This window comes from Cottoperca gobio, chromosome 5 (assembly GCF_900634415.1).
Source record: "Cottoperca gobio chromosome 5, fCotGob3.1, whole genome shotgun sequence".
NCBI lineage: Eukaryota > Metazoa > Chordata > Actinopteri > Perciformes > Bovichtidae > Cottoperca > Cottoperca gobio.
Window position 1 is genome coordinate 17789206 of NC_041359.1, and position 24692 is coordinate 17813897.

Below are 24692 nucleotides of genomic sequence, written 5' to 3' on the forward strand. Positions count from 1 at the left end.
TATGGCCATTCCATGACTAGCACAGAAGTCCAACAACAAACGACCGCTCGGGTTTAAACCAGGGAGGCCCTTCCTCCCAATCACGCCTCTCCAGGTGTTTCCATCGTTTCCCTCGTGTGCGTTGAAGTCTCGCAGCAAGACTACGGAGTCTCCTATTGGAGCCCCCTGCAGGGCTCCATTCAGGGTCTCCAAGAAGGCCGGATACTCCGAACTGCGGTTTGGGGCATAGGCTCAAACAACAGTCAGAGTTTTCCCCCCCATAACCCGAAGGCGTAGGGGGGCAACCCTCTCGTCCACCGGGGTAAACTCCAACGTAGCGGCGCTCAGCCGGGGACTTGTGAGTATCCCCACCCCGGCCCGACGCCTCACACCTTGTGCAACTCCGGAGAAGAATAGAGTCCAACCCCTATCCAGGAGTACGGTTCAAGAGCCAAGACTGTGCGTAGATGTAAGCCCCACCAGATCCAACTGGTAGCGCTCCACCTCCCGCACTAGTTCCGGCTCCTTCCCCCACAGAGAGGTGACGTTCCACGTCCCCAGAGCCAGCCTCTGCTGCCCGGGTCTGGTCCGTCGAGGTCCCTGACCATCACTGCCACCCGTGTGACAGCGCACCCGACCCCAGAGGTTTTTCCCATGAGTGGTGGGCCCACAGGATGGATGGGAGGCATCACGTAGCTTCTTCGGGCTGTGCCCAACTGGGCTCCATGGCAAACCCGGCCACCAGGCCCTCGCTGTCGGGCCCTCCCTCTGGGCCTGGCTCCAGACGGGGGCCCCGGGCTTCCTCCGGGCAGGGTCTCTCCTTTCCCTTTTTTTCATGAAGTCGTTTTTGAACCATTCTTAGTCTGGCCCCTCGCCTGAGACCAATTTGCCTTGGGAGAACCTACCAGGAGCACTAGGCTCCAGACAACACAGCTCTCAGGTTCATAGGGACACACAAACCTCTCCACCACGATAAGGTGATGGTTCCCAGAGAGGGGTAATATATCAGTTAATCAAAAATCACAAATAAACAGACTGGTCCATACAGCAATGAAATGTTCTTTGAGATGACGATAGTTAAACAGCTGCTCCCATCAGTTAGACGCTGTCGGGTTCCAATTAAGTAAATTACAGTAGAAGATACCTGAATAGTTATAAAAACTATTTTGTCCCTCTATCAGTGAATCTCCTACACTCAGGACTTAAAATAAGGAAGTGGTCGTGTTACACGTTTGAATGCATTTTATGTCGGCACTTGTCTGCTATGCACTTTACGTGCACTATAAATCTATGTTTTTCAAGTGGCAGCCTTTATGTCTAAGTCAAGTCAAATTTCCCAGGAGACAAATTTAGAGAGATGTTTTTAGCATTTTTAAGACTCTTATTTAATTTGTTCACACACAACCATCACTATTTGTATTACTACCATACAAATAAATTATATTGCCTTTTATCAAATGCCGTCCAGCACCATATTGAACATTCTTTACATGAAAACAAGTAAACAATGACGACCATATAAAACTGTAATACTGGGAAACACCTCGTAGACAAAAATAAGTATTTAAGCTCAACATCCAAAATGAAAAACATTTCAACAAGATGGAAGTGCACTTTAGTTTATTAACTAATCATTGGTACAAGTGATGTCTTAGTGCAAAAATGCAGTTACATTCCAAAGGGACTCTCGTTACTGACACCATATGGTGGCATTTGGAACAAAGCTAGAAGATCTACTGGGCAAGACATTTGACCAAGCTGTTCCATGACTTACATGTGACATAACTTTGCATAGCAGAAGCACTTTCAGAGTCTTCCTTTAAATATTAGATTAGTAAAAGTGCTTGAATATTAGCCACAAATTGCACTTCATACTTCTAACTGTAAATATATCTATGCATAGAGTACCATTTATACTCGGGCTCTGCTATATAACATTAGTCAAATGTCTATAACGGCAAAGGCATGCGGCAAAGTCTTTAAAGATGTTTCTCTCTGAGGGACAGGTTTATACAAGCGTTGTCACTTGGATTAAATAATGCAGTATGTAAAAAGTAAGCTACTCAAACCAGAATTGAGATATCAAGTATAACAAAGTGCAGCACGTAGTTTGAAAGCAAAACTGTGCAAATATCTATAGTCCTTTGAGACATTTAAAGAAGTGAAGATGTCATTATTTCATTGGAGCATGTGTTATAATGGAAGTGCAGTCTATCCCACTCAGGATAGTTTTACAGTGTGCAAAACATAGGCACAGGGAAATCATTTATGAGTCATGATAGGGACATATGCACAAACAATAACTGTAATAAGAATTAAGAAAATAACCATATCATTATAAGAAAGCAACATAGCCAAGCTTTTTTAAGAAGTCCCTTATATAGAGGGAATGAGGAACGTTCCTCTATCAGATGACCTTCTTCTTTCCTTGAGTTGAATTAGTACATGTTAAGCTGCAGCAAGTAGCGAAGGCGACACTGGCTCTCTTTGTAGATGAGATATTCACTGCTGCGGAAGCTGCTCTTTGAGAACTGGGGCTGTTCGATGGACTCACCCTGAGGCACAGAAACCTTCTTACCCTCCAGGGTGATGAAGACGTCCTTGGATGGATCTGAAAACACAGAAGCGAACAACTTAACCAAACAAAATATGTTGCATGAAATCATTTAACACATTGGTTTTCAAATTCTTTAATTTTTTTAAATAATACTGGGCAAACTAGAGTCAAAAATAGAATTTTATTGAAATAACTTGATTCTTACAAACTGTGTCCACATGTCTTTTTTTTTTTTGAAACAAAAGACATGTATCGTAGTATTGTACCTGGCTCGACGTTTCCTCGTGCGACCACACTATCGTAGCCTGCGGGCGCCTTCTTCAAGGAGCCATTGTCTTTAGTGATGGTACATTCTTTGCCGAGGGCGACCTCACTCAGAAACATCACTCCAGTTTTTTTAGAGGTGCGCACTAAACATACATGGCAGAAAAATGTAATTTGTTAAGATTGCAATCAATTTCATTATTATCTTCAATCCCTGCCTTTTTATTCAGCCTCACCGTAACCTGCAGACTTTCTGTTTTCAGAGGCAAAATAGATACCGCGACCAACACGGCCTCCTGAATGGGGCATGATCCTCAGACCGCTCTTAAGGATAGCTGCCACCACCGCTATGTTTGTACCATGCCACAGCAGACGGCGGTTCTCAAGACCATAATTCTCGCTAAACCGCTCTCCCTGCAATGTGCAACGTATGTGTTAGGTCGGAGCACTTCAGTCTTCTGTATCACTTTAAACAAGATAGAACGAAAGTTCCTACCTCAGTTTGTCGATTGACGTCCCAAACATTGACAATTTTTGGTCTATGATAGTCATCTGAAGTCGCTTTCAGGTATTTTTGTATGATCTTTAAACGAAAAAAGTTAATATTGGTGGACAAGAGGACAACATGAATGGAAGACGATCTAAGTGCTTTGTATTTACTGAACGTTAACATCACTTATGACAGTACCTTGAATGTATCTGTATCCTTGTCCATCAGAGTGAGGGGGCATTTGAGAGAATTGTAGTCCTGGTCTAGAGGGTGAGGAACCGTCTCTATCATCTCTTCTTGAACCTTTTCAGTCTCTGACTTCAGAGTCTGGGCAAGCTCGATGTCAGCCAGCACCTTTAAAGCACAAGTAAAAGGAGAGTGACTTTACGACTAAGAAAACATCATAGAAAGACAGCTCATTCCAACATGTAATCTAAAAAAACAAACTCACCATAAGCATCTCTTTCTTCTTCTCCACAATCTCTTTGTCGTCGATGGTTGGCGGTCTGTTCCGGCCAAAGTTGTGTGGGATCGCGGTGAAGAACTTTGAGGAAAGTTCTTCCATTTTTGCTCTTCTGCTTTTTTGGTTTATGGCTGCCTCAATCTCCTCCAACACTTCGAAGCCCTTTGCAATCTGAATCTTACTGAGTTTACCCAAAGGCATCTTCTTGATGTCTGTGACACACACACACACACACACACACACACAAACACACACAAATCAGACTTTGTTTTTGCTAAGAAAAGGCATCTCACACTGTGTATTTTGCCTATTTTAAGGTGCAAATTGTTTCAATTCAATTACTTCCAAACATTAGAATAAACATGCAATAATGATGAAGGTCAAGCAACAGGCCGGCTAATGCTGAGATAAGAGATGCATTGTGTAAATGCAGACTTCACCCAAGGCAAGGGTCAATCATTTACATGTCACATTCTGACTCACTCTCTGATTTCCAAGTTTCACTAAAATCCAGCTAAATATGCAAAAAACTCAAAGAGCACATTTTTTGCATCCCATCTAATGCAACAGGCACGAGCCCAACAAGCGTGTTACACAACAAGTATTTATGCATAGTGAACTACTGAACCTGTTTGTATTACAAGCTGTGTAAACTGCGGCACACCCACCTAGGTTCATACATTCCATCGCCTCCTTGAACATGTCATTGCTGAAAATGAGCTCGATGAGCTTCTTGGTCGAGTTGTCGAGGGTGCAAGCTTGGACATTTTTAGTGACTTTGACACTCTTTTCATCGACAGCGTCCACCTGCAATATCAAAAAGTTAGTAAACAGTGAGATTTTGCAAAAGCTGATACTGAATTTAAAATGTGTTTTCTCTGATGAAGTGTGTCCTGGATGGTGGTAACTTAGTCTATAAAATTATGCTTCTAAGATTTTGTAATTAATATTTCTTTCTCCAGGGAGATGTACATTTATGTTACCTTGACTTCAGCATCCTGCTCTCCATCCACCTCAATCAGAGTGTACTTCCCAGAGTGAAACACAAAATTTGACCGATCGCTCCAGTTGTTCTTGGTCTTGTCCTTAAACTTTTTCTCAAAGTCCTTGACAGCCTTCTCAGGATTATTAAACGGGTCTGATAGTTTGGATTGTCCCAATTCCCCCTGAATTTAGATTACAGATGAGGCAATAAGGGGCAATTTGCTTTATATATCAAAATGAAAAAACCCTAACATGAACAGTACAAGAGCACACGTGACTTAAAAAAGTAAAAGTACAGTAGTTATTAATATAAAAAACATAGTAAATGAACAAAACAGAATGTAGTTTAGAAAGAATCTGTTGCAGGACAAACGTACCACTCTCCCCCATCTGTTCCATGTATAGTAACTGTTTTTTCCTTTGATAACTTGAATGACATAAAACTTATTGTTGTTATGCCCAATGTTGGTCTGATTGAGCATGCAGTCATAGTCCTCGTGTATCTGGTGGAGAAAATACACAACATTTTTCAGTTTTTATTTTTCTATAAAAATTCAATAATTTGCACATGTCTAAGTGAATATATACCAGTGTCCTACAGCATCTTTCTTACCTCTCCAGACACTGAGCAGTGCTCATCAATCTTCCTCTTCAGGTTTACCTGTGGCCCTGTAGCCAGAAGGGCCTCTTTTGCAGAGGTGAAGGCATCCTTTGGCTTTGGTGTCTCGGGCTCCTGCTTCACCTTCTTCCCACCTGCCTTGGCAGCAGAAGCAGCTCGTCTCTTTGGTGGCATAATCCTGGATGAAAACCCTGAACAGAAACTTGCCATGTTGTTGATCCGGACATGATGCCTGGACATGTTCAAACATGCCTACACTGAGCAGCTCTCTGGCTGTCCATCAAAGCAAATTAATGAATTCTTCTCCATGCATGAGTAAATACCAGTCAGATACTACTATGTACTATGACAATTATTAGCAAATCAACATTAGACAACAGTAGTTTCGCTGTTTTGGGGAACTAAGAAGCCACAGTGCATATGTGCCTCTTCTGTTTATTACGAAGTCGATCTGAATGTCCCTCAGCTGGGAACTCACCTTTTAGATTTAAATAATGTCAGCCCGGCTGAGACGAGCGCAGACGGGCAGGCAGATAGGGTCTCCTCGCTGTTGAAGCTGTCACAGGGCGGACAGGAGGCTAAACTTCTTATTGACTCAGATATACAGACACTTTTACAGCCAGAGGAAGAGGTGGAGCTCTTCCTTATTTTCTACGGAGCTATGTAACGGCTACCGCCACCTAGCTTATTCTGGTATGTATTGTTCTCTCAAAACCTTCTCTCCCCGCTTGCTTATGTGACGACCCTCGTTAGTATGGCTGCATGTCTAACTCGGCTCTCTTGCAGTTACGGAGGAGCTGGAAGGGAGTGTCTGCTGGTACCTGCCACCTGGGCGGGGCCTACAGAAGCCATTAATGACGGAGCTCTCTCTCACAGCTGGCCTCTCACAGCTGGCCTGCTGCAACATTTGTTACATTTGTTTGGTTTGTTGCACCTTACAACACACATTAAACCATATTTTCACCCATCCACACACTGCTAACATAACTGATGACCATACCTGGTTACACATCCCATTAGTTGCTTTGTTATGCTTATGTTTGTTAGTTGAATAAACATTTTTTGATGGTTACGACTGTGTGTGGCCTCCCTCTTTGTTGCCGGCCTTGAGCCAGGCGGTATAATTTAGTTATTACCGTTGTTTTCAAATTATTTTATTTTTACATGGTGTCCCGCTGTTTCCTTTTATGTTCTGTAAATCAATCCAACATTGTTGGATTATTGTTCTGCACTTAAAGGATTGTACCTATTTGAAGCTAATGTACTTGTAAGATTCTTGCTGCCTCATGATTGTTTACACTTATTGTAAGTCGCTTTGGACAAAAGTGTTAGTTGTAATGTAATCACATTTGTTATTGGATTCGTAGTTGTTAGTGAGTCGAAATTGTCCACGAATTGGTGAATAAAGGGGGGGGTGAATGAAAATTAAATTTAAAACTGAAAGGAGTTTTAGGGGTCGCTGAGTGAAAAAATGAAAACAACTTGCTGTATCTGAAGATAAAATGTTTTCCTCCATTGATGCTATTAAAACAATACACAACACAACACAATACATACGTGAGGAGCTAAACACCTCATTTTTAAATTCTATATATTAAACCCTACTGTATTTACTGTATTTATCGTCCCGAAAGGAAAGAAGAAGAAAAAAATATTCCATGACATAACTACTTTCTCTTCTTCTTTCTACTCCTACCATCACTGTTAAATCCAGTATGAAATTAAGCTCCCTATGTGGTGCCGTTTTCTTTAATAATAAACTTAATGTGCAACTCAGACAACTCAGAAGTGTGAGCAATGCACAGCTGGGTAGTGTGTGTCCTGTGCATCTTTAGGCATATAAAGGTTGACTTAGTAAATATATTATACACATATTAGTCAATGGTATCATAGGTGGTGTCGTTTGCAACATTTACCATTGCAGTCTCCTGTGTTTTATCATGACATTGATTTAATTAGATGCACTGTGGATGTGTGTCTTGAGAAATGAGTTTACCAGGACTGCTGCTATGAACTGTGTCATAAGCCCAGGGAATATTGTGAAATAAATATGGTTTGTCATAAACATTTCCTCAAGAAAATATATTCTCATAATTATGTCTCTAAATATTTAGTTTAATATGCTGTACATGGTTTATATATATAATAACAGTAATTTGATGATGGACACTGAGCAGATCCAACAAGATAAGACAATGCTCTGTTTATCTGTCCGCTTCCTCCATATGCAAATTCTCTATTTACAGCAAGCCCTAGGGCTGTCTACATGCTGTAACGTGCACGATTAGATCAAACAATTTGGACACAAGATGGCAGTGTTAAATCACAGATACTGTACAAGTCTATTTTCCAAAGCATCTGCCTCATGTACTCAGGGGTACCGAGTGCTGTGTATGTTCTCGGACAGCTTTGGTGGGATTTGTTCCATATCAGCAGATGATGATATTTGTGCTGGTATTTTCATGCAGAGACTGTTTGGTTTTGGCAGATGGTGTATATAGGAGTTGATGAATACTAGAGAGCTCAGAATTCAAACCCAAACTGAGTCCAAATGTTGATTATCTAAATTGCACTTTTTCCACCTGAGTCTCCTATACATGACTTTGTTTTAGGGTTGTGGCTCAGGCAGTAGACTTCCACTCATCACTTAGTTGATGGTTCGATCCCCAGCTTGTTCTGTCCACACGTTGAAGTGTCCTTGACCAAGACGACCCAACCCAAGTTTGCTCCCAATGGCCAGGCCAATGTCTCGCATGGCAGCGCTGTCAACATCTGTGTATGGGTGGTGTGAATGGGTCACTGAGAGGCAAAGTAAGGAAGTGTAAAGTGCTTTGTCCTCTAAGGTTGTTAAGCACCATATACGGTATGTGCAGTTAAGTTTGCATATTATAGATATTCAGTTCATTGCAGCATCAGGCTGATATGCATCACATCGTGAAGTTTGCGGATGATGCAACTGTAGTGGGTCTCTTCAGCAACAACGATGAGACAAACTACAGGAAGGAGGTGAACCAGCTGGCCACATGGTGCAAAGATAACAACATTTTCCTCAACGTGGGGGAAACAAAGGAGATTGTTATAGACTTCAAGAGAACCCCACACCCATCACCCCCACCCGCTGACCATCAATGGTGCTGCTGTGGAGCAGGTGAGCAGCGCCACATTCCTCGAGGTGAACATCACTGAGGACCTCTCCTGGAGAAACAACACCACCTTACTCGCCAAGAAAGCCCAGCAGCGCTTCTACTTCATCCGCAAGCTGAAGAGAGCATGGGTCCCCAACACCCATCATGTACTCTTCCTACCGAGGCGCCATCGAGAGCATCCTCAGCAGCTGCTTCACTGTGTGGTTTGGTAGCTGCACCGCCTCCAAACGCAAGACCCTGCAGCGCATAGTGAACACTGCTGCAAGGATTATTGGTGCCTCATTCAAGACACTCCAGGACATGTTCAACACCCGCAAAGCACTCAGCATTGTAGGTGACCCCTCCCATCCCTCCAACTGCCTCTTCAGCCTCCTGCCTTCAGGGAGAAGGTTCCGCAGCCTCTGGTCGAGCTCCACCAGACTCAGAAGCAGCTTCTTCCCCCAGGCTGTCAGGATGCTGAACTCTCTCCCCTCCCTCCCCTCCCTCTCCCCCCTGCCCCCATAATTTTCAGAGTGTAGATTTTTATTTTTATATATTTATTGCCTTTATTTATTCAACTCTGTTATGGGTGTATATATGTGTGTATGTGTATGTGTATATATATATTTATAAATTCTTTATGTTTGTATCACACACAGAGAAATTGACAATAGAATTGACTTTAAGTTTGATAAATGACAACATAACAATGTAGTATGACAGCACGTTTGGCAAATTTGTGGAGGTTAATAAAAATGTGTGTCGAGCCAAGCAAATCTTTTTTTGTATATACAGTATTATCCTCTGGAATATGAATCTCATGATAGGTGTATAAATAAATAGTCAGACTATAAGTCATTTTGGTATTAATAAAAAACACATTTTATTTACATAAATTACAAGAAAGCACAAACTGGTTCACCAAAATCTACATTAAAAACGTCTTGTATATATTACATTTAACAGATTTACTATAATTTACTCCATGTTGCAAGTAGAATCTTCAATAAAAACAAGGGCTATATGCGACGTTATTGGCATCTCATTTCAATTGCTACGAGTCAAAGAACAAAAAAGAATCAAATAAAAGAATCGGGACATTGTACTCACAGCACTTTGAGGACAACAAGGTCAGGACGATCGTCTGTATGACCTCTTTAATATCTGAGACACCTGATTCAGGACTAGTGATTATATTAAGTTTACAATGCTTGGCAAAGGAGCTCAGCTGATCTTCACAAGGAGGACGTTGTGGAGTCCACCACTTCTCGTCCGTTACACACTGTTGGAACAACATTGGAGGCTGACGCTGCAAAACCATAAATAAAAGTTATTTTGGATTAGACAAATAATGCAGATAGAGAATAAAACATATGCCACATGCACAATTCTTTCTTCACTCTTCTACTGCTTGCAGATGAATCAGCAGTTGATAATAAAGTAATGAATTATATGAAATCTGGTGATTTGTAGTTAAATGTGGTAATATCATATTTTCAATTAATTATCCAGAAACAACAGTGGGTTCGAGTTTCTTTTCTGATTTATAGAAATTACTATGCATGGGGGGAGAAATCGATACAAGCACAGTATACACAGGATTGGCATGAAGTTGGTCAAAACAAAGATGGAGTCAAACTGCATAGTTTGCAGTTGAAAAAAGGTAATAAATCTACAATATATAACAATATATGTTATCTCAATACTCAGCATATCGTGGGACTTCTGGTGATTCCTACTCCTAGAAATGACAGAAAGGATCTGTATTTTATCTGGTGGATATGGAACAAAAAAGCATCGGACAAACTCCTCAGCTTTTTTGGCTTTCCTGATCTGAACTCTGCATGATTCGTAAAAAGGTAAAGAGAATACAACAGCCAGTGCTAGAGTTGTAACAAAAAGGTGGCTTCATAAAGGTAATGAACTTTGCAGTAGCAACAATGATGTTGTTGTACATCAGGTGGTACCTTGAGAGAAACTGGAGCCTTGGCCAGTGGTGACGCTGAAGCGGGTGGTGGCCACTCTCAGAGTGCTGACATTCTTCTGCGGCTGGAACAGGATGATGTGGACCTTGGGAGCGAAGAGGCAACCCAACACCACCGACCCACTCAGACTGACAGAGATGCACATGGTGGTTGTCTGCACCTGGAGGAGGATAGAGAGGTGAGACATTCACAGAGATTATTCAGTGATTTGAGTTTACTTTTATTTAGGAGAAAAGTAAACATAGATTTCTAGATTGCCAAGATGAGAGAATCCCTATACCCCCTCAAAACCCCATCACATCAGTGTCAGTATTAATATTCACGCAAAGCTCAAATCCCAGTGTTAATGTCTTTTCAGTGCAATTTATTGGTATAAGTGTGTTTGTTCATCCATAGGGCTGATAGGGCTTAAAACAACCAGAAAGTTTTAAATTAACTCTACTCGTTTGGAATCGTACAAGAAATGGCATTGGGCTGAGAGACATTTTGCTGTTCAAGAATATTAATTTTAATAAGAAAGGAGCTCAGAAGTTAGGAAAGAAATGTTTGAACCAAAGTCAGGTGCAACAGAAGAGGAAGGCTGAAGCTATCAGCTGGGACGCCTAAAGAGAGGTGTTAAGAGATCTGCTTATTTGCTTGTCAGTCAACTGCGTAACTCACGCTCTTTTTTCCCCTCACTCTGCCCACATCTTGCAACATGTCATTAGTCTGCTCCTTCATTTCCAATCTCCGCACAGATTTTTATTTTTATTTTTCTAGATAACAGGATACAGCTCAGCATTGTGTGGCAGGTGCATCTCATTTTCACACGGCACAGCAGGTGTCCGTTTTCACTCTGAATGCTAATGTTGGTATTAAAATAATGTGGGCACCAAGTATTGCACTGTGCACATACTGTTCTGCAACAAAGATTACATGATAATAGCAAATAAACACCCATTACTTTAGGCAGGGATGTAAGTGACACAAAGTCAGTTTACAGAATAGTGTTTAATTATCTGTTTATTACTTTCTTACAATACATTATTACTAATTACTGTAATTGTATTGAACAGTTGATAATAAAGTATATGCAGAAAGGGACTAATTGATAAGGATATCTATCAAAAATGATTTAATATTCATATATTTTGATGTATATGTTTGCAACATAGTGGTCACTCTCTTTAGATGTATTGCAGGCTGCCAAGTGCAATGAATTCAACATTAAAATTCAGCTCATGCCACCTCTGAAATACACACACTGACACACTGACACAGGTCCTGGGTTGAGCTGTAAATTCATAAAAATGTATCATCACCCCTTTTTTTTTTTGTATATCTGACCTGTATATTTGGGATACTTGGAATAAACGTAATACAAAGGCAAAAGGGCAGTTTACACCTAATAATCTGAGCAATATTGAAGTGCAGAGAGGCTAAATGTCCTCTACTTAATTCAGAAATAGTTTTTGAATAAAACCAGGGACAGTACTGCATAGGAATGACCTGGTAAGTGGTTTTAATAATTCACAAGATGTTGCTTTGGAGGAGCAGAGAACAAGGAATCTGCCTTTGCAGTAATATTTCTCCAAATGGCTTGTGATCGAGTGTGGCGAACAGGATGTAGAGCATGGCTACTACGCTTTCGACTTGTCTCTGTTCACTCTTGTTTTTTTTTTATAACTTTGAAGGTATTATTTTATTATACGAACACAGCACTGCTGCTTCAGATATAAATAATGTCTTCTGTTTTCAGGTAGCTTTATTCCTCCAGAGAACCTCACAGCGAAGATGAGATTCTACCTTTTATTGGGCTCTGTGCTGTACGTATATTGAAACGCTTTATTGGATGAACCAGCCAAAAGTTATTCATCGATGGAGACCGGTGTGTGATAATGTTGAGATTTCTGTAGAATTATGTTGTTAATCTGTAATTAGACCTAACATATGAGTTAGGTTATTGAGAATGTATTATTAAAAAACAAATGAAAAAAACATATCTGTCCTACCTGAACCTCAGTGGTTCAGCTGATCTAGATAGGGTATCACTTTAATTGTATTTCCTAATGCTATGTTGCTCGATTTATTCCTGTATTTGCTGTGAGAGCTGCACATTCTGTAGAGAGGCACCTTCTGGTTGAACTCCTTTGTTGAACACCATGAGAGATGATACTCGCACTACGTCTAGTACGTGTGAGACGACGTCATCAATGGGCATTCTAAAGACAAAAAATACTATGGTGTTGAACTAAGTCGGAGGAGTTTAACGGACGGGTATTAAAATTGATTTAGGAAAGGTTGGCTTCCAGACAGATCTTGAAAGGATCTGTTAATGTGCCAGGAAGCGGTTGTAAAGATGTTCTGTCTTTTAGTAGCCTTCAGTGTTTTCATAGAAGTGCTGTGTGTTTAATCAGATGCGTTTACTGCTGAGATGAGATGACCAGTAGTGGCATATGAGGAGAGCCCTCTCCCTCAGGGTGCATAAAACATCTTCAATATTTCATATGATAATCAAATGTGTTATTCATGGTTCAGTAGTATTTAGTTTGGTTTAACATTTCATGACTGACCACAATCAAATCTGTATTTGTTATTCAGCTGGATATTTGCATCAGGCTGTGACAACAATTTGAGAAGTGGTGTAAAACTAGGAAAGCACAAGTAATATGTCCCTGCCTGTGAAAAACTAGAGACACTGTGCCGAGTCAGTTCCTTTAGTAATTATTTATTGGTCAAAAGGGGAACTTTGCGTCTAGCTGATGAGCCTTTTCTGGCTGTGAATGGCTCGCGTTGCCTGGGGGGGTCTGGTGAAGGGTTCCTCCGAGCCTCACTGGATTCCCAGGATAGAGGGCACAGCTGGGACTCAGCATCCCAGTCTTTCACACTCTATTCCACACAGCTACACACAGGGACACACAGGGACGTTCAGTCCTCATGGTCTTGCCTGCCTTCTCCATGTTTCTGCAGAGGCGGCTGTGTCAGGGGATTCCTCTGTCTATTTCTCCCTTCTGCCTCTCACTCGCTGTACGCTGTTCAGATCCCAGAGGAATAAAAGCCCACGACTCAGGCCACCCTTTTCTCTGAAGTTCTATCAATTCACTGTACAGTATGTTCTTGTGTTTACCGATCACCATCAGCATTCATTCAGCACGCAGGGGCCGGGACTGAACACTATTTATCTATTTTTATCAGTACCCATTTTGCTTTATTAACTATATTACATGCATACACATTATCTGTCTGTCTGTCTGTCTGTCTGTCTGTCTGTCTGTCTGTCTGTCTGTCTGTCTGTCTGTCTGTCTGTCTGTCTGTGTTAGCTTTAGTTGTGTGCTGGGGGTAAAGGGATAAATTCACTTCCTACCATAAGTCTTTATTTTAGGGGAGATGTGAATGATCTGCTGTGTCTTCCCTCCATTTCTTTTGTTAATTTAAACCAAAAATTGACTGTTTATGTTATTTTGTTCCTCGAAAAAACCTAGATTACATCTCATCAAAACGTTACGTAAATTATACCCCCACTGGAGCCGGGGGTTTTGTTTTGGGAACGCGAAGATTTTTGGCGGCCCGTTACACTTCTCCATGACTTGAGCATCAATATTTTATAATTTACTCTCACTTCATTAATATTTAAACTTTCAAAAGGTAAATTAAGGCGGGTAAAGTTCTTATCTTGGTGAGCACCGAACAATCTTTATTATGCAACTAATTCTGAAGAAGTTAAGCAATGCAGTAACACAGATTATATATTCCTAAGAGCCACGGGCAGCACAGACACGGCTGACTGCTGAATCAATAATAGCTAACATTAGTTTGTGATTTCATGCATATAAAATCCAACTTAAACCCCAGAAGAAGTCATTATCTGCGAGGATGTATTCTGCTCAGATTGAGAACCTAAAGCCATCTGAACAAAAGATGTTTACAAATCACTTCGACAGCATGTATTTCATTTAAAACTTAGGAAAGAATAAAGTAAAATTTCATTGATATGAAAAAACATGCGTTTTGATTATTTTACAAGACTACATGTGCTCGCTCATGAAGCACGGAACTCACCCTGTAGTCACTGGCAGTAACGTAGAAAATAGGCTGGAAAGCCAGCCAGATGATGCAGGTGGTGTACATGGTGAACCCGATGAACTTGGCCTCGTTGAAGTTCTCGGGGCATTTGCGAGTCTTGAAGGCGTAGACTGTGCAGAGGATAATGAGGATGCAGTTGTAGGTGAGAGACATGAGCATGCTGGAGTCCTTGCTGTTACACTTGAGGGTGACCACGTCTCTCCTCTCCGGGCTCACTTCCTTTCTCACCCCTGGGGTCTCCACAAGCAGCCAGACCACCACCACTACCAGCTGGCAGGAGATCAGACCACCGCAGATGGCAACTTGGGAGGCCGGGCTGATAAATCGAGGCCGTTGTGCTCCATCCTTCACCCCGCTGAAGATCCGAGCGATGCGATTGGTCTTGGTCAGGAGGGCTGAGTAGCACACAGCAAATGAAGTGCCTAAGCCTAGCCGACGCAGTGTACAAACTGCCGTGGACGGTTTGGCAATGTAGATGAAGGTCATGCTATAACACATCAACACTCCCAGCAGAAGAATGTAGGAGAGCTCACGGCCACTGGCCTTCACCACGGGTGTCTCATTGTGTTTAAGGAAAAGGCCAATGACAAAGAGCGTACACATCATCCCTAGAAAGGAAATGGTGACGGGTCCAATGGCCCAGGCATCTTCCCAGCGGATGTACTCCTCAGGCAGATCATAACAGCCCGTCAGGTTGCCCAGGGGCCACTGTCCAAAGCTGCAGTCAGCACAGGTGAACTCATCCAGCAAATACTGGTAGGACTGACAGGGGATACAGATCCAGCAGCACACATCTCCAGGCTGCATACTCTTCACCTCCATCTTCCTGCAGGGGTCACTACACTGGGAAGTTGGCGCAACCTGGCCAGCCCAGGGGATCAGGCTGGTGTTTAGGATCAGGCTCTGAGCCCAGTAGCCAACCTTACGGTAGACATAGCGACCATCTTCTTTGTGGTAGTGGAAAATGTTGTAACGGCCGAGGCTGTCCCCGAAGCCATCAAAGCGCACTACATTCTCTGTCTCTGGTGGACGAAATGGCGCTGTAGGTGAAAAGAAAACAAGAGAGTGTTAGAAAATAACAGGACTAAGAAGGTCATTGTATGACAACTGCAACTATGTTCTAAAAACTGTGAAAGCAAAGCACAAATATCAACATTTCTGGACAGTGGACTTTGTACGATGAACTCAAAGAGCACATTTTTCTGGTAGTACAGTCTCATGTAACATTTATCTCTTGGCCTATTATGTGTCTCAGCTGACATTTTATTTGTCTTGGGGTACAGACTGAGACTGAGCAGTGACTGTGACGGGACACAGGTGCAAATTGTCAATTTAAATGATGGAAGCCACAGTTTGAGTCTGTTTACTCTGATGGAAAGTTACTGGATTAAACACTCGATTGGAAATTCCAGACAGATGGGACAAAATACATAAAATAATGTTTGATTTTCCATGTGAAATCAAGGCTGAAATAATCCAACATTTACAAAAAAATGTAACAAAAGTTTAAATTGATAGAAACAGCAGCACAAGATTTCTACATGCCTCGTCAGAGAATAGTGTACTAAGGGCTGCAACTAACAATTATTTTCTTTATCCCTGTTTATTACTTTCGCAATGACTTGATTATTAATTTTTACTATGATCATTCCTGTAAATCCAAGGTGACATACTCAAATGTACAATTGTATATGGAAAATAAACACTTTAAATCTGTTGAGAAGCTGAAACTAATGACTTATTAGTGATTGTAGTTGCATCCATCGACTAATGTGTCATTTAATTGTAAAACTAAATCATTTCCAAGGTGTGAATATTATATTAAGCAGCCATTATGTTGTAGAATATTAGAATTCCTTATTATCTAGCAAACTAAATTTAAATATAATCTGTTATATCTAATGATAGTTAGCGGTCCACCTCTTTCTGTGTGTTTTCTCCTTTGGGTTTTGTAATGCCTTCAGGGACTAAATTAAGCCTTTAATCCAATTTCAGGTCTCTGGATAGTAAAATCCTTTGGGTATTTTTTTTTCTCGCAAATAAAATGTGAAGATCAGAAAAGCACAGCTGGATAAGAGCACACTGGTCCACTTCTATCTCCCATCAATGAAAATGTCAGTATTTCCATAAATCAAATGCTCTCACTTTCATTTACCAAAGTGAGAGCATCGTTGGGTCTGTCGTTTGTGATGAGTGGATGTTAGTGCAAATGCTGTTACACATTTTGTGTTGCAGCTTTGTGTAGACAAGCAGGAAACAAGTAATGTTTGCCTGATCAGTATGTGCAATGTTCAAACTGAAGATCCCTCTCTCTTCTCACACTTAAGTCAAGATGCATGAAAAAAAGAAGCCTGCAAGTACGACAGTGAGGAAATAGTTTCATCTTTGCAAATTGAATAATTACAGAGCTTATTTTAGCGCCTTGAGATTGCTTTTAGCTTTGAAAGGTGCTTTACAAATACAATTTATTATTATTATTATTATTATTATTATTATTATTATTATTATTATTATTATTATTATCAGCAGCTTCAGTGTACAAACATGTATAATTAATCTTGCACTAATTCAACATAATATGAATTGGTACATTGAATCTAAATTGATATAACCTAATTTAGGAGCATGCATTGTGTGCAGAGTGCACTTGGGGAAATTAAATGATTTTTATATTGAGGCGTGTATGGAGTTGTGTACAGATGACAGAATAATGAAAATGTTAAACCACTCTGTAATAATAGATTTTACTCACCCTCAAACTTGACCTTGAGAATGTAGTCCCTGTAGAACTTTCTGCCGTTGCCAGGTTTAAGAGCCTCACACACCTTGGTGGAGTTGGGGCATAAGGCCTGCCTCATGTTATGTAAGGCAGCAGCTATTGCATACACAGCATTCACTACAAACATGATCTTGGATTCGGGCTGAAACGGAGCCTCGCGCAGTGAGTGCTTCCCACAGCCCAGGTCATGGAGGCTGCATTGGAACTGGTTTTCCCAAAACTCTTTGAACCAGGGATTCCTGGTGTTGTTGTACGGGTGCAGGCCAGTAAAGTAGTCATTAAACTGTGGGATCGGATAGGAAGCCAGTTCGATGGTGAACGCCCCGTCGGCCACAGCCTCACTGCCTCTCACCACACTCTCCTGCGCTCCCCAGCCATCACTGGCCACCCAGGTGAAGGTGACGTTCATGCGGTTGGCTGCCACCAGAAGCTCCCGTGCGTCTTCGCTGCGTGTGAACAGGATGACCACCTTGGCGTTGGACTTCTGCTGCAGGGAGCGGATCACGTTCTCGTAACTCCAGCGGCTCATGGAGCGGCTCACCTTGGCGGAAGTGGCAATGCAGATCTGGCGGGCACGAGCCTCTTGCTGGAAGGCGTCAATGCCAGTCTCACCATAGTCACCTTCTGAAGCCACCGTCGATACATACGTCCAGTTGAAGTAACGCAGGATCTCTGCCATGGCCTTGGCCTGGTAGAAGTCAGGGGGAACGGTGCGGGCAAAGAAGTCATAGCGGGTCTTGTCGCTGAGCTTGGCACTCGTGGACGCATAGCTGATCTGAGGGATTTGGAAGAGTCGCAGCAGGTTGGCCACCTAGAATAAGTGAAAGACACTAGAATGATTATGTTTGTTACTTAAATCCGTCTTCACACAATATCAATCACTAAGGGTACTGTATTAATATGCATACTATTATGATATATTACTTCTAATTAACCTATAACACAGAACACATACACACGCCAACTGTGGGAATAGTTTAATTACTCATTATTAAATAAATAAATAAATAAATACAATTGGCTGCACAGTTTTTTTCCCCTCTAGTGGAATTAGTCTCTAATTTCTGCACTGGATCCCTGCTGGGTCTTTCACTATGTAACTCTCCTGCTGACTGAGTGACGAGATCCTGCATTAAACAACTATTGGGATTGTCTGTCTACTTTTCTGATTTCTATTGCTGTCAACAATTTGAAGTTGATGCTCTGCTGTGGAGAGGAGAGAGAAGTAGATAGGGTGAGACAGATAGGGGTTGAGGGCAGGGATTGGGGAAAGAAAGGAAATCAAAGAATCTCGAAACTTTGCGTTTTCTGTGTAATAGGTTTTGTCAGTGGCGTGACACTGTGCACAGTGTGCAGAAGCAGCTACTGACTAGCTTTTGCTTCAGGCATTTCTGTGGAAGCCTAAGGGGAGCCGGTCTGATCAGTCAAAAGGATGCCAACTTAAATCTGGTTGACTTTAATGCCAACTCTCACACCAGCACCCTAAGTCGTGGCACAACATCTTGAATGCCACTGAATCATTTCTGAGAAAGTCAGAGAGGAAATTCACATACAAATACATCCACTCTGAGTTAAACGTGTCAGTCCTATATTGTCATGTTATGGCTGTAAGTAAAACAACTTGTTTGACATTACAAATAGTCCAGAACTGTGTACTTTTACACGGGAAAGTGTACTTTTACACGAGAAAGGGCCCTTTTAGTGGAATGATAAAATAATATAGGGCAATTCCATCTCCTGTCTTTTACCCAAATCATTTACACCTTTCCAGGACAATGTTATAAGGCCTATCATACAGGATATACAGTATCTTTACTGAAAATTGGCCGGCAGTTTTTACAAATAATTGCATTTTTGGCTGTAGTATAACCTTGAAGAGGAATTGAGAATGTTGGATGATTGCTGGTCGTGATGCTTTATATACGGTACCATGTACAAAGTAACATGCTGTCATGGCTATAATTATGGAATAAATTACAATGTAATTACAATACACTTTTTCTGTGAAGTAACTAAATCACAAATAAAAGTCACACACCCAGTAAAACCTGATATTAGATATATAGTATTTGGCTATTTAAACAGGTTATTTCAGCAGCAAGTAGCCATTTCTAATATACACCAAATGTGCCAGTAGACAAACAGACAGGTAGAGTCAAACAGAATATACAGGCACTTCATTGATTAGTATGTATCCTCGCTGAAGGAGAGGGCAGCACACTGAAACATCACAACACATCTAGTGTGATGTGCTTCAATTGACATTAATCATAGGATCTTTATTATTCCACAGGATCAGAGAGATGAATATTAAATGAAACCATGGCAGTGATTTCCGATCCACTAGATTTATTGGAAGTAATGAGAGAATGTTTCACAGAAAAAGGAAATGCAACAGCACAATCAAGAGTGACTGGACTCGATATTTTACCACCACCCAAACAATGTTACACGGAGGGAATGTTGTACAACATTACCTTGTTGTCTGACATTAGAGGTATTCTGCCACTCGTCTGTGGTGTAGCAACTGAAAGACGCAGCAGTGAGCATTTCATATTAGATCAAAGATTGCTTTCCACTGAGATTTTCAGGTCAGCGAGAGAAACTCTGATTATGCAGACGGGCTAATAATCACATTTCCACATAAAATTGTATACCTCCTTAAAGCGCCTTGACAGCTTTCTCAACATGTGGTGAAACAGATGGCAGCAGTGCTCTTGCTCTCTCAGGAAGAAAACAAAAACTCAATTCAATATTAAAAAGTGCCAAACCAATTCCTAATTCTCACGAGGGCTTTTCTCTAAAATTCCCTCATTATCAAAAACCTTTCACAACAAAGATATTGAAGCTTTATTGGATTTAGTTGTGTGAACTTTGAGTGAACTAACTTAATCTTTGCTTTCAATTCACACAAATATATACCGTAGCGTTCACCAACTATACACGAGGATTTCAGCATGATGGTGCACCATGAGTTCTCTCCGTGCATAGAGACACTATAATAAAAGAATAAATGTGAATATTGTGAATTTTATTAAGTGAAGGTTTTTCAAATCCAGACCTGAAAATGCGTTTAAAATATAACATTGTCATGTATCAACACTCCAAAAAGATATTTTCTTTGTTCTCTTAGGCTAGTTCGGCATATTGTCTGAAAATAAAAAGCAATATGTTTGAGGAGCTCTTACAATACTTACAATAAAAACGGCTTAGCATTAAACATTCAATGCAGAAGGACGGGACGAAAGGAATAGCCTGGCATGGTTGTGTTAATGTGATCATTTACTCTACACAGGTATAAAAGTAAAAAGAAATGTCAATTATGCTGAAATGTGGCTATGCTTGCGGTAGTCAGTGAGTCATTTCTCTGCAGGGTATTAAAGGGAGATGTATGCCAGTTTAGTAATCCACTTACAAGTGGTTTATGGAGGTTATAAAGCAGAGTGCCAGACGTGTCACCAATACAAGGGGCTTATCAGAAATCATTATATAGATTTCACATGGCTTGTATGAAAAGCCAAGACCTTCCACCTGCCAGGGCCTACGACTGACACATCGTGAGTGTAGAGACCGTTGATACATATCAGATGGCAGATAAGGAGCATTGTGAAGATTTGATTGACAGTGACTGTGTTTTTCCTTTTACACTTATTACTTAATACAATTACCTTTGGTGTTCTGTGATGCACCTTCTACCCAGCCCCCCCTGCTAACTAGTTACTACTGCACGAGGATCCTCACTCAAGAATCTCAACTGTTCACAGAAGCACAAAAGTCCTGGAGCTTAATATACTAGAGGGCAAGAGGAGCAGACAAGAAGAGCTTGAGGAATAGGTCGCATGACACCAGAAAAGCTGAGCCAAAAGATGAAAAGATGTGCAATGCTTTGAAGGCTTCTGTGTCAAGTTTATATCCTGCAGACGTTGTCATTCTGCAATTTGTGCTTGGAGGGTGTTGTGTATTCGTGCCTACAGCTGCAGGTTTCAAGGAGGCTGTGAGTTTGTGTTTCTTGATTTCGGAAACCTCCTTTATTGCAACAGAATTCATCGTGTCCGACATAGAGACAGACCTGCATGTGCATCATTCTCTCTGCTGTTGTGCAGTAAACTAATGTAATTATGCATCTTAGAGATTAAAGAGGAAAACAGCGTTTAGATACTTTAGTTATGTAGGTAATTTAGTCATATTTTGTAAATCTTGTTATTTTACCTGCTCACAGTAAATGTCTTACAATATCAGCTACTACAAATGCATGCACGTCGTAGTTCAACCACTTATCAAAAGCAACCTGTAACATCTATTCATTCAGTAAGATATGGTTTCCAACATACTGATGTATCATAATTTAGTTTTCTTCTTCTTAGTCTTTGTGATATTTGTTGTGTTGTTAATGTTTACAGTACTAAAAGGAAACAAAAGGCCTTTCTTATTTCTATTTATAGCGAAGGAAGGGCAAGAGGAGGGTTACAAATATAGAATAAAGCATAAGAGGATTATAACACCGACACCATAAGACTAAAGTACATATTACTTAGTTAACATTAGCCACATGGCATGGCTTACAATCCCACCCGCTCAGCTATAGGGATCATACAGCATCTTATTTTATTATGAAAATTAAGAAGTGCCTCACTGTGGCTTTGCACTGGAGGGGCAGGTACGGAGCAGATTATTGTGAAAGTGGTTTCATTTGAAGCAACGAGAGCATACAGGACCTGGTAGCTTCATTTGACACAGAGTAACAGGATGTGCTAGAATTATTCTGCTGCCCATGTGAAATGTCAAAATACAGTTGTATAACACAACATAAAATATATTTATACATCCTAAATACTTGATAAAAGTCCATACATTTGGATATCTCAAGAAAATACCAACATAGTGTTTTAGTTTATAGAAATGTGTTGCTTTTACAAATGCCAGAAGTGCAGAATTTACTAGAATATTTGATTAAAAATTAAATAGCAATGCGGTTTCTTTTTTTTCTTTTCTTTTTGATGCTTTGGAGATGCAGCACATCTCCATCACATTTTATGTGCAGCACTTATTTGTGCCTTATTTTTGTCTGCTTAACATACTGTTGAATGGGTGAGATGCACTAAAGGGACAGAAAGGAGGGAAGAAGGAAAGAAAGGAAGAAGGGATCTGAGAAGAGGCACAGTTGGGGCAACTGTCAAAAAAAAAACAGAGCTAGAGAAAATAAGAGACAGAGAGTGCCGTGGTCCAGGAACTATCAGGCCTACTTTGCAGAGATGTCATGATGTTTTCTACATGAAAAGCCCATCCGCTCTTCCCAGAAGACTGTCTCAGTGTGCTTCTACAGCAATAACACTGTATTCCCAGAGCAGCAGTCCTTAGCTCACACAACTACGGCCCACTGCAGCATCCGGAAACACACATGCAAACACATACATGCATGCACATACAGCGTATAGTGTATAGTGTGAACTGGATCATTATTAGTTTATTTCTTATGATTTAGTTGCTTGGCAACAGCTTTGACGGGATGGAAATATGAACTGTTGGATACCTAGAGCAAGGTTGTTTTTTGATCAGGTCCTGCCCCTTCATCCTGCTGGATAATATGAATGTCCTTTATGCTACTGTGGAAAGTCCACAGTCATACCACATGTTAAGCTACGGCTGTACCTCCATTCATTTACAATGTCAGTAGTAACTCAGCTTTGACGTGCACCTGCATTCATTAGATGTATTATCACCTCTGTTACTCTGTATAAACCTATTAAGTTTTAGGTAAACTAAAAATCCAAAAACCCAACAAAGCAAATTGGGGGTCAGCTGACATTACGCTGTCGTTTATATCTAATGCGTGTGCGATGGTCATGATATGCATTTCAACTGCACAAATAATGGGTTCTGCCAAAACCACTGAATAATCCAATCACAAGTGAATTATTTACAATTTCGGGAGCACGTTCTTTACTTTTACCGATGAATAATGCATTTTCACTGCATGGCTTTACTGATATGTTTCATCATCATTGTTCTCTCTGGCATGAATTATGTCATGTGTGTATCCATGTTTAAATCCTTTGTATGACTCAAGTGTGCTCCAGAAATTGGCACCGTCTACCTTCAGATGAAGACAATTCTATAAATAGTGTTGTTTGTGTGTGTGTGTGTGTGTGGGGGGGGATTTAGATTCTTGATCTCGCTAAAAGCCCATAAATGTACCTTATTATTCTGCTCACACAGTTTAGTCTGCAAATGTCAAGCAAGTGTGTTCATATCAGAATCAATATCTTTAATTTCTAGCATGTGAGTGTGTCTTCTCCTGTCTCATCCATCAGTAAAATCTCAACCAGGTTTCAAATACAGGCAGCGATTTCTGTGCGCAGCTCTGAAAGATCACAGTAGCTTGTTTTTCATAGTTTAATCAGATGGTTTCCAGAAGTGTCCTCTATCTGTGTTTCATGCCTGAGAATAGTTCTTTAGCGAGCGTTTTTTGAGTATTTGACATTCCAGAGGTGTTGTTCTTCTAATGCGCCTGGTGATTATGATGTTGTTCCTGGGGGATGCTCTATTACCAGTGAGTCATATTCAGCAGCACAGACTGCTGTCAGTGTAACAAAAGTGGAGTCCCTTCCATGTATTAATTAGAAGCCAGCCCCGAGGCTAGATGTTCCTGGACTGTAATTGTGGAATATATCATATCATATCTGATTAACCCAAAGCTTCAGGACAATCAGGAGTAACAAGGACAATGGTCCCTCTATAAAGCAGCTAAATCCAGAAGAAATCAAATACTTTGCAGGCTGACAGTGTTTTGAAGATTGTGCATTGTTAAAGCTTGCTTTCAGTATGCAACAACACAACTGTAGGTATACATGCATCTAGTTGGTGCTGCAGCTTTCCACACATGAATAGATATGCTGAATGTACTGAGCATGTCATCGCAAGGTCATTACTTTCCTTGCACTGATAACCTGCTGTGTAGACCACAGGGAAGATGTTCAAGACTAAACACTTGCATCACATGAATATTTCTACAAGTAGATTCATTCAAACTGTCCAGATGGCGTCACAGACTTCCCTGTGACTGTTTAAGATGCAGGCTTTGATTATCAAATGGTTTGTGACTCACTCCATCTCTCTCCCCCCCCACGATCATATCTGCCTGTCACTGTCTCAGTGTTTCTGTGAAACATGATCTCTCGTCCGATCCCTCTACATCCTCTTTGTGCAGGCACACCTCTGCCAAACCACCAGACAGTCCAGCAGCAACCACAGATGGGGAAGGCAGGACCGAGCTTGCGAGAGCGTCATAGAACTTCGCCTCCACACTTAACTCAATCTGTGCCCATGTAACGCCAGCATGGCTAGGCCTGCCGCCAGATCCGCCCCCATATCTGCGATTGTCACAC

At 41.1% G+C, this 24692-nt stretch overlaps 2 protein-coding genes across 2 annotated transcripts in view; both read right to left on the minus strand.

The window, feature by feature from the left end:
- Positions 1–1582: 1582 nt before the first annotated feature.
- Positions 1583–5990, minus strand: LOC115007673 (protein mono-ADP-ribosyltransferase PARP3-like). Its single transcript, XM_029430609.1, has 11 exons — positions 5835–5990; positions 5351–5547; positions 5115–5240; positions 4737–4919; positions 4422–4560; positions 3742–3965; positions 3489–3644; positions 3297–3383; positions 3037–3214; positions 2803–2946; positions 1583–2590 (listed from the first exon to the last, which is right to left on the minus strand). The coding sequence occupies exons 2-11, from the start codon at positions 5528–5530 to the stop codon at positions 2418–2420; spliced, it is 1590 nt and encodes a 529-aa protein (XP_029286469.1). The 5' UTR covers positions 5531–5547; positions 5835–5990; the 3' UTR covers positions 1583–2417.
- A 3346-nt stretch (positions 5991–9336) lies between these two features.
- The window catches only part of grm2a (glutamate receptor, metabotropic 2a), a 29617-nt gene continuing 14261 nt past the window's right edge, over positions 9337–24692 (minus strand). The window contains exons 3-6 of the mRNA XM_029432497.1: positions 17281–18118; positions 14505–15568; positions 10449–10626; positions 9337–9790 (exon numbers count right to left, since the gene is read on the minus strand). Of these exons, the coding sequence (XP_029288357.1) occupies positions 9717–9790; positions 10449–10626; positions 14505–15568; positions 17281–18118 (2154 nt within the window). The 3' untranslated portion in view covers positions 9337–9716. The remainder of the gene's footprint in view (positions 9791–10448; positions 10627–14504; positions 15569–17280; positions 18119–24692) is intronic.

Bases quoted from the DNA above. Each gene is read 5' to 3' on its own strand.
- LOC115007673 (XM_029430609.1), bottom strand. From the start codon at position 5,530: ATGCCACCAAAGAGACGAGCTGCTTCTGCTGCCAAGGCAGGTGGGAAG. The intron at 2,947-3,036 runs GTGAGGCTGAAT...ATGTATGTTTAG, and splicing joins CAGAAAGTCTGCAGGTTACG to TGCGCACCTCTAAAAAAACT. The intron at 2,591-2,802 runs GTACAATACTAC...CTGTGTTTTCAG, and splicing joins ACGAGGAAACGTCGAGCCAG to ATCCATCCAAGGACGTCTTC.